The following is a 17,272-nucleotide window of genomic DNA, read 5'->3' on the forward strand; positions in this document are numbered from 1 at the left end:
GTAAAAAACTGTTAAAGATTTTTTGCATGGATGTAAAATGGTGATATTTTTAATCACTTTAATTTTATATCCTGCAATATCGCTTTCTAGTGATGATGACTGTATTAGGTAAGATAATATTATTACAAACGTAGTTGAACACAGCTATTTATATAACTTTAGGCTAAAACCAACTGAAAAAGTAGTATTGCTGTGCATTGGACCTACTTTAAAAAATACGTTTTTTAATCATTTTATTTCAAACTTGTATGATAAAAAAGTTACATTATACGGCTAAATCCGGCAAAGTTTCTGGAGCAGTATTGCAAAACAAGATTTCAGCTATACAAAAAATATTCGAACTCTTCCGATCTTGCCGATCCACCAATCTCAAGCGATTTGAAAATATTGAAATTTTTGCTAATTTGAGGTACACCGAAATGCTGTGGGGCCAAATATTATCTTTGCCAAATGAATCTCTATGGAAATATGCACAGGCGTCCCTTTTCTTGCCACTTTTCCACTGATCAACTGTTTGTGCAACTGGAAAAACAAATGTATTCACAAAGATCACCTCGAAATTACTAGTATTCGAAAGGATATAGAAAATTGACCTCTGCACTGGTAGGTGGATACATGCCAAATTGTTCCAAAAACTAGTTATTATCTATTTCTAGTTCATATTAAGGCATAATAAAAGCAAGACGAGCAAGAAATAATTTTGGCCAGGATTTGACCCCAGTTTCTCCTCTGTGCCACGTTGGGAATTTGAGTAAACGCTATTGAGTATGAACTTCAAATCTATTCGAAATTCTGAGTCAAAAAATTCGAAAAAAATATTTTTCGAATTTTTTGACTCAGCACAACATATATAACCCCTTTAGGAAAATTCAGTTTTCCCTACACGATGAATTGATTGAAGAATTTATATAAGTTATTAACGGAGCATTAGCAATAATTCGATTTTATTTCTATTTTATAGGCCATTTTTCCACTTTTAAATTGGTTTAACCTGTTATGAATAGATCACTAACAAGTTTTCCGAAATTTTTACAATTATATTTCCAGCAGGCGTTGTTAAATTTTTCCTACAATTGTACATATTTGTTAGGTGTATTTTTAATAATTGAGGTTAGGTTTATCAACTCACGTTTAGTATTCAACGTTCTCGCTTATCCGGATTTCGATCTGCAGGAGTAGCTCCTTATTTTAATCAGCAATACTAGTTTTAATTAAGATTTAGTTTAATTTAGCTACTAGATTTAAATCTTTAGAAATAGTTACCTGATAGTTTAACGAGTTTGATTTAGTATTAGTTATCAAGCTCGTGGAAATAATCTTCAACTCAATCCTATATTATATTACAAATTCACATTATAGTTTTTAGATTAAATTTGGTAGAAATTCACATTAGCTTTAAGTGTAGTTTTAGGTAGAAAAATAATTAAATTTTAGATAGCATTAAATTTGATACACCTTTGTTGTAGAATGAAGAATAATGATCCTGTCTCGCGTGTTAGCAGTCCTTCAGCTGTCAACCAGTCACAATCCTCTTGTTGGCCTCGGATGTGTCCGTAACGCTGGCAAAGAATGAGGAGCTTTCCCCAAAGGGCGTAACAAACCTTTGAGATTTCTTGCAATGATATTGTCCTATGCTAATTTGAGCGATTCTATGAGTCCTGCCACTATCACATGTAGTATGTGTTATAAGAAATGTATCATCACACGGTTAGGTGGATTAAAAGCGTATTTAGCAAAAATCGCTGCTTTAAGCTTTAAAAATTGTATTAAAAATTCTTATCCATGAAAAAAAAAATTATTAATAAAAAAGGAATCGTTATAGTACGAGAAAAAATAATTACGATCAATTGAAGAAAAAAATTAAGAAAATTGATTGAGTAGTTTTTCGGCTATCGTGATCACGTAAAAACGACATTTCGAGTTAATCGAGTTTAAAATTTCAAATTACCACTGCTCTTGGTAGACGAAGCGCGCTTGGAAGCGCCGTAACATTCGATCTATTTCTCGGATCTTTATAAAAATTTGGAAAAACATTCTCAAGAAGTTATACTTTCAGATAAAGTAATAAAAATATCATGAAAAATGAAAAAGTAGTTAACCCCGTAATAAAAATATGGTTAGTAGCTAAATTAGACAATATCTTCTCACAAACTGGGTTTTATTGGATTCTGAGATGATTGTGACTTTCATTGGTTTAGTTTTAGATAAAAATACACTGAAGAAAAAAATTCAGTTTGGACAAAAAAAGTTTTTTTTTTTTTTCAAATAACTATAATACTATGTTGCGTTTCGGCTTCGCCTCATCAGAAACCGACACTAACACATTGTCGGAATAGATTATAGCATAGTTCAAATCCCTTTTTTTATAAAAGTGCCCAACTTGAATTTTTGACGATAGGTAGGGAATATAAATATTTATCTTGAAACGAAATTTCATCCAAATCAAAAATGGTTTTCTTTTGAAAATCGACATAAAATTTTTAAAATCGTTTTTTTCAGTGTAGGAGTCAATGAAGATTTTTTTCAATATTTTTACTCGAAGATTTGACTAATTTTGTGAAAACCACTCCCACAACATTTTTTTTTGTAGGATTTGTCATTTTTAGACTATAGCCATTTGAAAAAAAAAAATTGGTTAAAAAAAGTTTGGCCCTTTTCAAAAGACAGTCTAGATCATTTTTGGAAAAACAAAATATGCAAAGTGGCTTTTTGTGACAAAGTCTTCATATAGAAATTTTCATTAAAATCTGAGAGGGTGCTGCCAACTCTGAATACGGTTTGGCGCGAAATTCATCTATTTTAAGATAAAAATTATGAAAAAAGATATACTGCAAGTACGTACGGTTTCTCAATTATTCGTATCTCTGCGAATTGTTAACGAAGCATATGTTAATTTATGTCATATGAATACTGAGTATACCAGTTTTGTGATGAAATTCCTATAAAATCTTTTAATTAGGCCCGAGAAAAAAGTCCCCCAAAAGGAAATCGAAACGAAAATTTCATAATTAATTTAACTTATGTATCCTATTTTGAAAAAAAGATCAAATCCTTGTAAGCTTGGGCTATTTTTTTATTATCTCAAGTTTTGGTTGACCGAATAGCAAACAACACTCTGATATATGGTTGAACTACATCAACTTTGTAGCACAGCAATTCCATGAACGAAAGTTATACGATTTCTAAGAATTCTGTAATATTTAGTAGAACCGCTCCTTACTGAAAAATATTAAATACATATTTTTTATCTCGTCATTAGGGTTTATCTTTCCACGTTCGACTGGTTCAAAAAATCGTGATTTTTCAAAAGTTGAATTTAAAAAAAAAATTCTGAACCGCTGAACCGATTTTCATTGTTAAAAGGTCAAATAAAAGGTGTTTAACTCATACGTTCCCAATCCCAATTTCATTGAAAATGTTAAATTTCAAAATAATGGTGGTTGGAACGCGAACCAAATTTAATGCGGTTTTTCCGAAACGATCACACAATTTGTTCAGTTGTAGAAACCGAGGCTATCTTGGTGGAACTAATCGTAGTTTCGAATATATTGTTGGGCGATATTGGGGTTACCCCCCTTTCCGAAAAGCAAAAATTATTCAGAGCGATCTTCAAACCAGTCTTGCGACACATAAAACTTTATGATTTTGTAAAACAAACGCGTTGACCAACATTCTGAGGGTTTTTGGTCGAATTGGCTACAACCCGGGGTATTCCGGGAACCTGGTTCCTCCAGCAAAGAGGACACTTTTAGACTGATTATAAAACCCGCCTTGCGAGGTGTTAAACTTTATAATTTTACAAAACAAGTAAACTGGAGACTATTTTGAGAGTTGTCAAATTGGATAAATCCCGGGATGGAACCTGGTTCCTCCGGTTAAAAGGGACGATTTTCGACTGATTACAAAACCCGTCTTGCGGCACTTGAAACTTCATGATTTTGCAAAACAAGAACACTGAAAGACGTTTTTAAAGAATTTTAACGAAATTGCCTCACTCCGGGGTATTTTGGGAACCGTGTTCCTCTAGTAAAGTGCGTTCTTTTGAAACCCTGTCTTTCGACATATCAAACTGCATGAATTTGTGAATCAAGTACGCTAAAAGACATTTTGAGGGTTATTGGTCTAATTAGTCACACTCCGGTGTGTTCCGGAAACCTGGTCACTCCGGCAAAGAGCACAATTTTCGAATAGTTGCAAAACTCGTCTTACGGCACATCAAATTTCATGATTTTGTTAACCTTTTTTTATTTCGAATATAGAGGTTTTATCCTTAAAGTCATTTAAGGTTAGAAAAATCTCTTATGAAAAATTTCTAGCCCTATGTGCAAGGTCGGGACTCGACCCTGGGGCGACATTACGGAACCATTTCGAATCGACTTTTTCATACAAGCTTGCATACAATAAACCTTTCGTTTCGAGATGCGCAATGCCACCCCTGGTTTGCTGTGTACAAGGCAATCGATTTACCAACTACGCTACGCCCATTTTGTTAAGTTCACTGATGGATATTTTGAGGGTTTTTGGTCTAATTGACAACACCCTGGAGTATTCTGTGAACCTGGCTCCTCCAGCAAAGAGGACAATTTTCGACCAGTTATAAAAACCGTCTTGCGGCATGTCAAACTTTATTTTTTGCAAAACAAGTACATTGGAGGTCATTTTGAGAGGTTTTGGGCGAATTGGCCTCAACCAGGGGTATTCGGGAAACCTGGTTACCCGGCAAAGAGAACACTTTTCAACCGATTACAAAAGCCGTCTTGTGAAGTGTCACACTTCATAATTTTGCGCAGCCAGTGCACTGGAGAACATTTGAGGGTTTTTGGTCAAATTGGATACACCCCGGGATATTTCGGAAACCTGGTCCCTCCGGCAAAGAGGGCAGTTTTCGACCAGTTTTAAAACCCGTTTTGCGGCATGCCCAACTTCATGATTTTGCAAATGCAGTGATCTCCTTTCATGTTTTTTGACACGCGACGCAAATCTGGTTTCACAACGGACCGAGAATAGTTTCCTTTTCAGGAAGAACCAAATTCAGGTGAAAAGTCGGGTTGGGTGCCATTCGAACAAAATACCTTAAAATATAGCAATATATGCTTAATTCGCAAGGCGGGTTTTATAACCAGTCCAAAAGTGTCTTATTCTCTAAGCAACTAGAATCCCTAAATGCTTCAAGGTGTAGTCAATTTAACAAAAACCCTCAAAATATCCCCCGGTGAACTTTTTTTAACAACATCATGAACTTTGACATGTTGCAAGACAATGTTTCAAAAAGGTCCAAAAGTGTCTTCTTTGCCTTTGCGTTGCGTTGCGTTGTGACGATGATTTTGGCGGATTGCATACTGACTTCATCATGTTTGACTGCTGATTATCTAATAAGAGTTGCTTAGGAAATGGCATACCAATCTGACCCACATTAAAACCTCAACAGCGTGATAGCCATCATTGCCGGCCGCCCCCATCTTCATCGATCACGGGGAAGGATAATGGATAAGGTAGACAGGACGTGTTGATGCTCCACCTACTTAACGGAAGCACGCCGATTCATCAGACTTTTCCATAGGTATCGCGGAGTTGGTAGTTTGGAAGGGTATCCGGTCCATTTTATTAGGTAGTTGTTAGTTAGTCTTCGAGTGCACGATGACTCGAAAAAGAAAAGATCTTGTTTAGTTTTTGGTTCTTTTTAAACTCTGGGCAGCCGGCTACCGAGGGTATCCTATGTTCCCTAAACAAAAGCAATTTGAACTCCACACAGCCGACCGTGGGAGTATTGCCTAGGTAAGTTAATCTTATCTGCGTAATGGACCGGATCACTATTTATTGAAACAGTATTTAGACGGAATTTGTTACTTCTTCTCTACGATATATTTATTGGCTTGAAAACTACCATGTGATAACACAATATACAGGAAAAAATAGCGCGAGATATTATAAATCAAGGAAAGTATTTCTTATTTTCCATATCGGATTGTTTGTGGAATACAAGTATACGAGCGATAATAACGAACACTGAAGGGAAATATAAAGGACTGTTAACCTGATACACGGGCTTGTTAGCAGTAACGGAGCTTGAAATTAGGTTCATAAAAACAGACGCGGCGAATTTTCAATACGTATTGACCCGTGATCATAGATTCTAGTCAGATTAGTTGTATTGGGGCTAATTTCCGATCAACTATTCATTTTTACGGCAATGTTTTCTCGGCTAGATCTGTTCGCACCCTCTCATTCTGCTACTATCGGCAGAAGGCTGATAGCACCCAGTCGTCGCCGGTCTAAGGACCAAATGTCATCAATAGACTTAGACTCGCGTGGAGGCATGAGATAGGAAACTTGTGAGAATTTTGTTATCCCACCGTTTGACGATCCTGCCATTTTTATTTATTTTGACATTCAAAAACCTTTTTTGTTGAGTGAAACCTTTCTATATGAGAAAAGCAAAAAGTACACAAAAGCTAATTTATTTTTCTTGTTATTTTTATTCTGAAAATTTTTAAAAATCACCCTTTTATGAGCCAATGATGAGGAGACCCTTTGAATGACATTTGGATATGTAAATATACTGCTCTGTTTATAAAGGAAATTAAGCACTGATCGTCAGGGCCGGCGGAACGAGTGGGTAATATGGGTAGTACTACCCACTCGAAAATTTGCAAGGGGGTAACTACCCACTCGAAAGTATGGAACAAAACAAAACATGAGTTTAACGACCTATGTGTCTTGCGCACAAAATTCATGCGTCTGAAATTCTCGATGTACAACAATTACATGTTTCTATTCAAATACAAATTTCTTAGCTTTATAATTTAAATTTCTCGAAAATTTGGGTTAATAATTAGGATTTGTTTGAAGTTTAAAATCATTTTTACTTTTTCTTTTTTTAATTCGTTACATGTAGTTACATTTTCCTTTTATTTTTAAAGACATTAAATTTGCTAGCGATTACTGAGTAACGAATGTTATGAAAATTTAGAGTCATAGCACTCAAGTGAGAGCAAGGATGTAAAATACACAGATTGGAAAACCAGAAGTGGCAGGGTCATTAGAAACCGGCTTAAAATCTTACGGACTAAATCTTTTGTTTTCTGCTGGAAATGAGTCGAGTATTACTACGAATCGCTCAAGTCTACCAACATGTCTCACGGCAAAGACAGACTTGCCTTGAAGAGAAACAAGTCTATCTTTGCCATGATATATGTTGGTAGACTGAGATATGTTGAAATTAAAAATTGAAACAAGGAGAAACACTAGTCCGCGGGGAGCTCTGGCGATTATATTTCCATGTAGCTGTTAGCTTGTCAATAAAAAGGGAAGAAGTAGCTAACTTTGGATATCTATCGTGTTTAAAAATATGTATAAGAGAGTTATAGAGGAGAGATCGAGGATAGCAATCACATCTCGAACTGGAACGAGGCCGAAGGGATTCGTTTAACGGAGATCTGGTGCTAGAATACTAGGCGCACGACCAGACAACATGTTTAATGTCGCGATAACCGTCACAACAAGCGCTCTTGACCCCAATGCGCCGGGGAGATGCGCATTCAATGTACAATGATTGGACATGACCCGAGATATCACCCGAAGGAAGTCACGACCTTCATCCATCCCCTTTAACTAAAGTTTGTTGATGCTTTTGGAAATCCTAAACTTTCATTGTCCCACGAAATTTACGAAAAATTTTGAGCATCCTCTGACAAGAAATATTGAAAAAATCATTGAAGCTACGCGATCCTTCATAATTATCATCTTCTAATGCCGAAGTATGCGCCTCCTCTTTGATAGTCTAATCTAAATGTCCCCTTTTTCGTTACTCGGAATGGAGCATGCGAAAAAATTCAAATTAATATTTTTATCTGGTAATCTAGTACGAAAACCAAGGAGTGATTCATCGAACGGAGAGCCTTCTTGAGACTGTGGATGTGGACATGATCGTTGATAGGTAAATATAAAACCATAAGTTTTGTGTGTATAAAGAACAATCATTACGCTTATATACAAATACATTGCGTAAAACCTTGGGAAATAATAGGACTGAAATATACAGATACTTGGAGTTTTGGATGACTCATGTAGACTTTCCGAGACCAGGAGCAACTTATTTCGGTTTTGTAAATCCATCCATCAGGGCCACTCTCAGGCCATTAGGAGAGGAAATGATTCTTCTCTTTCGGAAATATATACAGGGTCGGCGCAACACTTTTTTCCCGAGTGGGTAGTAAGATTCGGAGTGATTTCCCACCCTTACTGACGAAAGTTCAGCTATGGAGTGTATTAGTGAAAATTAAAATTCCTTGATAATATCTGGTGGCTATTTGGAAACACCCTTTGTTAACAGGACTGTATGTCTGACGGCTCAGCAAAAATGTGTTTGTTGAATACAGGTACTACAAATGTTCCACAGCTAAGTATCAATTACTCCATTCTTTTAAATTTAGTTGCATTCTTTTAAATTTAGTTGCATTAATTTTCGGTTCCCTGCTATAAAACCTTCGTTTCGCGAGTACTGAAGCTCGCATGATAGTTTTGACTAATGTGGAAGTCGTTTTGAATATTTCTCCGATGGCAAAAATATTGCCGATTAGTCTTATTTTCGATGCTAATTATATCTAATTCAACCGGTTCCTGGATGGTCTACTTCCTGATATAAGACAAGCCATTTAACATCATCGATATATCGCGTGATCTAACTAAACAACACTCGACAGTGTACGAAAAAGTATTTTCTCTACGTACCCGCCCGGGAAGTAGAGACTGATGGTGTAGTCTCCGAGAAGGGCCTTAATTACGAAATAAGGAGTGCTCCTTCCAGATCCCTGTGCTTCAGTCAGTGAAAATTCTGGTATGCAAGCAATTGCGTTCAGCAAAAATCGAGGAGTGAAAAAACTTATTTTCCATCAGCTTAATTTCAAGCCTTTCGCCGGATTTCTTCTTCTAAAATTTGTTCTTTTGAACGGGGCTCGTCTATTTGTTCGTCTTTTGTAATGCGGGCCAAGAACTGCCGTCGTTGCAAACAACGAGCCCATTGCAGAAATAAAGCACGGTGTGGAAAATGTCACTTGTTAAAACCGAGTCATAGACAAAGATTTATTGATATTGTTTCCATATACATCGCACCTTAGTTGGTTCAACTCCCACGCTGTGCCATGGGGTTGTCTTCATTCTGATAACCGATCTATCTTACTGCGTGATATTCGCGACAATTTCAATATGACCATCTTGAATACAGTGGAAATGAAACGAATGCCTACCAGCGCGGCGAAGCACGTTAGATTTATCGTTGTACACTACCACATTAGTGTGCTCATTGATAGAAAGAGCAACGCGTCCACTATATCCGAAACAATCGAATCAAAATAAAAAATTCCTCTGGTGTAAGTGTCCAACGTTTTGACTGGCTGGTTTCTTTATACTGTGATTAAAGGTCAGACGAAACGAATATTCGGCGCTAAAAACCGTGGACGGCATCCCACTCCGTTATTGTCAGAGATACTCAGAATTGTATGCGAAAAGGTCCTATGAGGACTTTTTGAACGTCGCATCGCCCAATTTTTTTAGAATACTCGCGACGTTAGAAACGCAAATAAAAACATCGTTACAGCTCCAAGTAGGCGCTTCGATCGATGGAGCATGAAAAGCACTCCTTATATTCCTGGTGAAAATATGGGCGTTCCTAGATTCTTTATGTTAAAATCGTTCCTGATTGTCTGATACAAATATTAGTTTGAGTTCTTTTGCATTCTTCTATTCCGTGTATTGAGAAAGGTGGCACTTAGATTAGAATGGTAATGAAAAGGTAATGAGACACTTAGGTATTGGAAGGGAATATTTGTGAAACGTCGCACAGCTTCAACGATTTTTTTAGTATTTCTTGTCAGAGGACGCTCGAAAATTGACAAATTTCGTGGGATAATGAAGTTTAGGAATCCCAAAGGAAGGATGCAGGTCGTGACTTCCTTCGGGTGGCAATCATTATACGTTGAATGCGCATCTCCAGCGTATTGGGATGGTGGAGAGTGTTATCTGCGCTTGCGATGAAAGCTATTGCGACATTAAACATGTTGTCGGGTCGTGCGCCTAGTGTGCGCCACTCCAAAAATATCTGAATCTTACCGTTGAGGTAATTCCAAACTTGCCACAACTTAACAAACCATAATTAACGAAATGACGAAATATAACCGTGTTTTGTTTAATTTTACATGAAAGATGTACTTTCTAGGCGCAGTGCCATAAAATTACACTCAGGTTTTTTTTTACGCGGGGGATACGAGCCGCGTAAATGAAAACCGCGTAAATGAAAACCGCGTAAATTTCAAAATCCGCGTAAATGAAAACCGCGTAAATTTCAAAATCCGCGTAAATGAAAACCGCGTAAATTTCAGAATCCGCGTAAATGAAAACCGCGTAAATTTCAAAATCCGCGTAAATGAAAACCGCGTAAATTTCAAAATCCGCGTAAATGAAGACCACTTAAATTTAAGAATCCGCGATAAAGGGAACCTCATTGATGGATACCGCGTAAATTTCAAAAACCGCGTAAATGAAAACCGCGTAAATTTCAAAAACCGCGTAAATTTCAAAATCCGCGTAAATGAAAACCGCGTAAATTTCAAAATCCGCGTAAAAAAAACCGCGTAAAAAAATACCGCGCAAAAAAAAACCGCGTAAAAAAAAACTTGAGTGTACACTCCTCCACATTTTAAACAAACGTCATATGTGGAGTAAAATTACGTGACTCGCAAAATTCAACGACATGTAAAATTAAAATCAAACGTAAAGCTATGTAATTTTTGATGCTCGTATATGTCATGGTCAGGAGATGTAAATTTACACGATTTTTTATGTGTGTAGTACCAGGATCTCCGGTAAACGAATCCCTTCGACCTGGTTCTAGTCCGAGATGTACTGGCTACCCTCCAAATTTATTTATATCTTCTTATTTGGTTGACTTGCTAAACAACTACCTGCAAATGTGATCCCAAGAGTTCCCAACGGATCCAAGGAGGCCAGTCGGCGATCCGGTTCATGATGTCCTGATAGTGATCTTCCGTTTGCTACAAAGCTACAAGTTTAATTTCTTTTTATCCTTGTTATTCTTGTCCGCCCTCTCTTCGCTTTCTCTGCTACTGATGTTGGAATCAACAATCTTTTGCTTTCCTTATAAAAAGTCTACTGATTGTCTAGTTATTGTTTCTCTTTGTTCCAATTTTTAATCAAATGATTGTTCATATTAAAACATTACAAATTGTACATATTGTCCTTAAAAATATTTCTAACTGCATCTCATAGTCAGAATAAAATTGCAATAATATTTGTCTATCGATCTGAAATCCTTGTATTAAGATATAGATGAGTTAAAATGTATTCCCATGAGTATATATATAAAAAATATTTCCAAATTTCACACAAATCCCAATTATTATCCCATATTCTCAAAAAAATAAATAAATTGTAAAGCAAAGAAATTTGTATCTGAATAAAAATATGGAATTGTTTTACATCGAGGATTTCCAACGCAAGAATTTTGTGCGCAAGACCATACGTGGTTAATCTTAGGTTTTGATTTGTTCTAAACTTTCGAGTGGGTAATTCCCCACTCGGTAATTTTCGAGTGGGTAGTAGTATCCATACTACCCACGCATTCCGCCGGCCCTGAATATATAAGATCATTAGGTGGTGTAGCCTTCCGTAGTATTTTTTCACGGGGGTTTTGTCAAAAGAATGCTTCAGTTTTTCCCGTATAACTCTATGGTTCATTGTTTGCAACGACGACAGTTCATTTCCCACGGCACAAAAAGACAAACAGGTGGACGAGCCCTGTTCAAAAAAACGAACTTTGGAAGAACAGATCCGGCGAAATACTCGAATTGAGGCTGATGAAAAATAATTTTTTTTTCTTATATACCTCGATTTTTGCTTATGCAATTGCTTGCATATCAGAATTTTCACTGATTGCAGCAAAGGTTTCTGGATGGAGCCAATCCCATATTTCGTAATTAAGGCCTCTCTCAGAGACTACACCATTAATCTCTACTTCCCGGGCGGGTACGTAGACATGGTCGAGTGTTGTTTAGTTTGTTCATGCGATATATCGATTATGTTAAATGGCTTATCTTTGGTCTGCAAGTAGACCAAATCCAAAGGCCGATTGTATTAGATGGACACAATTTGAATCGAAAAGGATCAAATCGACCTCCATTAAGTCTGAAAGGATGTCGGTTGTCGTGGATACCTTCCCATTAGACAACACTATCATGCGGGGTACTCGCGAAACGAAGGTTTTATCGTAAGGAACGGAAAATTAAGGCGACGAAATTTAATAGATTGGAGTAATTGATTCTTAGCTGTGGAACATTTGTAGTATCAGTCATCAACAAACACATTTTCGCTTAGCCGTCGGTCATACAAAGGGTGAGAGAATTTTCATTTTTACACCATTTCTTAACTTTTGTAAGTACGGGTAGCCACTCGGGAAAAACAGTGTTCCACCAGTGTTTCATACAGCGAATGGTTGAGCTCCGTCCAGTCGAAATAAGATTTTCAAGACAGCATCAAATGGGTGTTTAAATTTAATTTCAGTTTGTAATGTCAAGTATGATATTAAGTTTTACCAACGTTGGTTTTACTTTCATTTTGTTGTTTTTACATGTTTTGCGTTTAACAGCGGATTTTGGTGGTTTTTCTATGGCAACACATCATAATAAATATTTGCTTTTCTGTCGATAAGTTTTTTCTATATCTTCTTGACTTTTTAATTTGCTCTTACATGCTCACTTGTTTGTTGGTAATATCGAAAGTTGGAGAACTAGCAAAAATGTAGTCGCACTATGTCACCTGAAGTTTGTTGTTCACAACGACGAGGCATTTTACAAGTCTAGGATGACGAGTCCTGCTACCAACCATTTGTTTCAACTAATTCTTAATAGATTCAAAAGATATCTTCTTAGACACTAAACATGATAAATATATTCAGCTTCCACATTAAATTACTTCCCAAAGTCAGAAATTACGCATGTGAATAAATAACCCTACCACGAGCAACGTTCCGGTCAAATAGCACCAAACGATAAGGCCCTCCCCAAATAGGACCTATAACCCGCGCGAATAATGGGGAACAATGACAGCGTTTTCGCTTATTTCTATCACCCCAACCCCCCCGAAAAAGCCTACGCTAGATTAGCTGATTATCCGACACATTAAACCCTCGTATAAGTTAGTACCGAGTAAAAGCACCACAAATCTTCCCCCAGCTACAAGTCCAAACTCAGGGACACGCACGTATCGTTCCCTATCGGAACCTGCCGAGCAGTTAGCAAGTAGCAAGGTACGGAGTAGGTCGAAGGGAAACAACTATAGGAGTATGTACTCTGTGCTCCACCATACCTGCGAATCCTCGGTCGTAAATAATGCATCGAATGCAAACATTTTCGGCGCCGATACCATGGGGCCTCGTTCTTGGGTCGCCGCAGTGCTGCCGGCGAGGTTTGTTTGCGTTTCACACAGCGTCACCTGGCGTTTCTTCTTGTCCACCGTCAGGTAGCTGGGATTGCTGCTGCTGCTGCTGGTAGGCTTAGACTCTTCCGACTGTCCAGCCGGTTTTGGAGGGTCATCCGAAACACGGAGCATTACTTTGACCTGTGGAAACAAGCAGAGACGAAAAAAGGGGTGAGAATTGGAGGAAAATTCTAGCTCATACATGGTGGTTAGATTGTGTCTGCATGTGTGTCTGTGTTTGTGTTTGCGGGCAGCCACGGTAAGTTTCTCGTTATATCCGGAACGTTTCTTTTGGGGAGGATGGAGGACCGGACTTGAATTAAAATGTTATACGATTAATGCAGTTTTGTTGGTTGGAATAAGGGTACTTCGGGGGAGCTGTAAGTTTATTTATTCAAGAAGTGGCTGGTGGCTACATAAATGCTAGTTGTGTAGGGCAACCCAAAATGTTAAAATTTGATGAATTCTTATTAACTTCATTTCTAATTAGTATATCGTAGAGTTTCCAAGCTATGACGGTTGTTCATAAAATGTTTAAATTGGTTTTTTCATCATTATGTGCGGAGAAAATGAATACGCTTCTATCGGACAACAACAAGCCTATGATAAACTAGGGAGACACCCTACAACCCAGTGACCAAGAAAATATGAGAAAAGCGACAGTGTAATGGAAAATATCCACCTAATTCAATATTTATTACATTTCCGGTAGAATCGTGCACAGATGAACGTGTCTTACGGTGGTGATGTCTTTAAGCCTGTAACTATTGAATGGAAAATATTATTGAAGTAGACTGGATTTCAACCACTATTTAGAAATGCATAGGTCTTCAGAACCACAGCTCTGTTGACCAGTGAAAATTGGTTAAATTGTTCGTTCTGAGATAGTCGAATCAGTGCTTCATGAAGTTGGTTTGCAGGAACTAGCAACTAGTTTGTGTCGCTTCTGACACAGCAGGAGCACACGTCTCACAGTGCACAGTAACATATCAAAGGAGGAATATAAATTGGAATTCTAAAGAATTCAAAATTTCACGCTATTTATGAACTTGTTGTTGATTATTCTTTAGGTTCAATTATAACACATTCTTAATGAAACAGTCTCCTATTTATTTTATTTTTACGTCAAGTCCTCTGAATAGAGTTTTTAATTCAAATGCGGACCAGTGGGACAACAATTCAGCGTAACTTCCCGAGCAAAGTGCAACATCAAAATTACAGCAAATAGACAACATATTTTGATATCAAGTATCAAATTGAAATCTTATTTTGATATCAGCAACTTTTTTAGATATGACATTATATTTTGATCTCATTTTGATGTGCTTACATTTTTAGAAAAAAATGTTTGTTTCTATTTCTTTGACAAACATCAAATTGATTACTTATTTTGTTATCAATGAAATATTTCACCATCTCAATGAGTTTTCAATTTGTTTTCACTGATAGCATAAATAGTTTTCTGTTTGATGTCATAGTGCAATTTTTCTGCTTTCGATTTTGATCTTTTAACCGTTAAAACGACCAAAATGATAACAACCTGAGCAATCATTCCCTACTACATCCCAACATCAAGTTTAGTTCTCAATTTGTTATCAGACTCTGCTCGGGTTGACTACTAACTGAGTGAGGTGCCGCTATTGGTGCCAAAGAAGAAGAAGGTTCCAAGCAGTGTGGATCTTTAAAAATAAAACCGGATTGTGAATCAGAGTTTCGATTATTCGCTACAGGTTACAAGGCCATTTACGTATTTTTAGATTTTGTGAAATTTTGCGGCATATTCCAGGACATTCAAAGTTCGGTGCCTCACCCTATGCTAGGTTTAACTAGACTGAGTGAGGTACCGCTATTGAGAAAAACGAATCCACGCGAGGAATAAGGTGCCCAAGCAGATTTGAGTGTTGTTTTATAAAACTAATGCCGGAGTTTGAACCAGGATATCGGTTACACGACATAAGACAGTTTACATATTTACAGTTCAACTGACGCTCGGACAATTCAAACATAAACACTGAGTCTCAAATCTGAAATGCATAAAAGGAAGCGACTGCAGGAAGCCCAAATAGTCCGTCACAGCGTTGCCAATAGTCTAAATTTATTTGGAGTCTTCCAGATCTTTCTCAAATGGGCAGACAACCAAACCAACAAGATATTTTATCAAAACTTTTAAATTTGGCAAAAATTTCCAGATATTCAAAGTTCATTGCTTCACTTTAGACTAACTGGTTGATTAGCGTAGTCTGGGCTGATAGCAACGTCAAAATATATACATATTTTTTGCAAATTTGTCGATATGGAGGAGTAAACAAAGTAGTATCGATTTATGCTGCTTGCAACGAAGCACTTTCGAACCTGTACCTCTTGCTCTTAGACTTCGTATAAAACTTGACGAATAAGTTTCATAGACCTGAAAACTAGTAAGGACAAATCTTCAAAACACATGGAAAACGTGCCAATTGCGCCAATTTGCTCTGATTCATAAGTGAGAAACTGAGAGCAGCTTTGGCAACGAGAGGAGAAATGTTTCATTTTTATTCTAAGAATGGTTTCAGCAATTATTTATCACAAATCAGTGAAAACCATCATCAATATGGGTGTCGTTTGAAAGGGGGTGGTCAGTAGACATCGGAAGTTAATGCGTAACGCCATTTAGACATCAAAGATGGTAACTTCCGGTTGAACATGTGCAATGGAAAATTTAAACATACACCGATGTCGAACGATAGGCGGCCGAAACTTTTTTCCCGCGCAGATTATTAACGAACTCCGAAAATCCCAATATGCTTGGTTTTATTGTCTATCCCGAAATAAACTAGCATTTCGTCGATTTGTTGTTATATGTTTCACACATGAGTGCGAACGAAACAAAAATAAACGTCAAATCGTTTTTTCGCTTGCACTAATGCAAAGTGAATAGGCGCGTGATTCGGCGCACGACTTGGCGGCGCATGGCTGATATGTCACGATGTGGATTTTAGAAAAGATTCGCAATACTAAAACAGGACAAACTATCAATTATATCAGTTAACTCATTTTCCGATTACTCACATTTCTTCTATACAAGTGCCATGCAATTCTGATGAATTTTTACGCAACAAAGGCAGTACCGTGAACTATGTTTTGAAATCGTGTTCAATTTTGATTTCCTGGCACTTGTATAATGCTCTTATTTGTGAAGATTATTATATTTTGTTAGCTCTATATGCGGTTCCCGCTATGTCATTACGAAATCGTTTTTCTGTCCCTGGACTAGTTCATAACTTTATGCACATTACTCATAAACCAAATGTTAACTCGTGATTTTATTCATAAATTAGGAGCAGTATTTACGAATTATTCGACGGGAACTGATTCAGGTTATATTTCACCTTAATCTGTTTTTCGTTTGGTTTTGAATTGGATCACAAAACTTTAACAGCTTCGATGTTTCATTATGAACTATTTCACGAAATCCGGAATATATTATTCATGGATCCATTCATGCCTCGTTAATTGGTTCATAATCAGGTCTCAGTTAAAGGAATCCCTTCGGGCCCGAGGTAGACCACCCAATGTACCAGTCCGAGATATGCTGGCAACTCGTGATTTCCCCTATATGTCCCTTATTTATACCTTCATAAAAACGATAAATATCCCAATTTAGCCCCTCTCTTTTATTTCTCGTTTTTAGAGTTTCCTCCTGCCTTGTGGAACCGATCAGCTCCAGAGTGCCACTATGTAACCGCCGTCGCCCTTACCACTACGCCTGCATAGAAGGAAACTGAAGCGAGAGCGACTCGAGGTC

General features: G+C 37.2%; 1 protein-coding gene across 1 annotated transcript in view; it reads right to left on the reverse strand.

The window, feature by feature from the left end:
- Positions 1-17,272, reverse strand: part of LOC131678624 (kinesin-like protein CG14535) — a 441,809-nt gene that overhangs the window by 116,303 nt on the left and 308,234 nt on the right. Inside the window, exon 5 of the mRNA XM_058958855.1 lies at positions 13,378-13,629. Coding sequence (XP_058814838.1) covers positions 13,378-13,629 — 252 coding nt within the window. The remainder of the gene's footprint in view (positions 1-13,377; positions 13,630-17,272) is intronic.

Source organism: Topomyia yanbarensis, chromosome 2 (assembly GCF_030247195.1).
Source record: "Topomyia yanbarensis strain Yona2022 chromosome 2, ASM3024719v1, whole genome shotgun sequence".
NCBI lineage: Eukaryota > Metazoa > Arthropoda > Insecta > Diptera > Culicidae > Topomyia > Topomyia yanbarensis.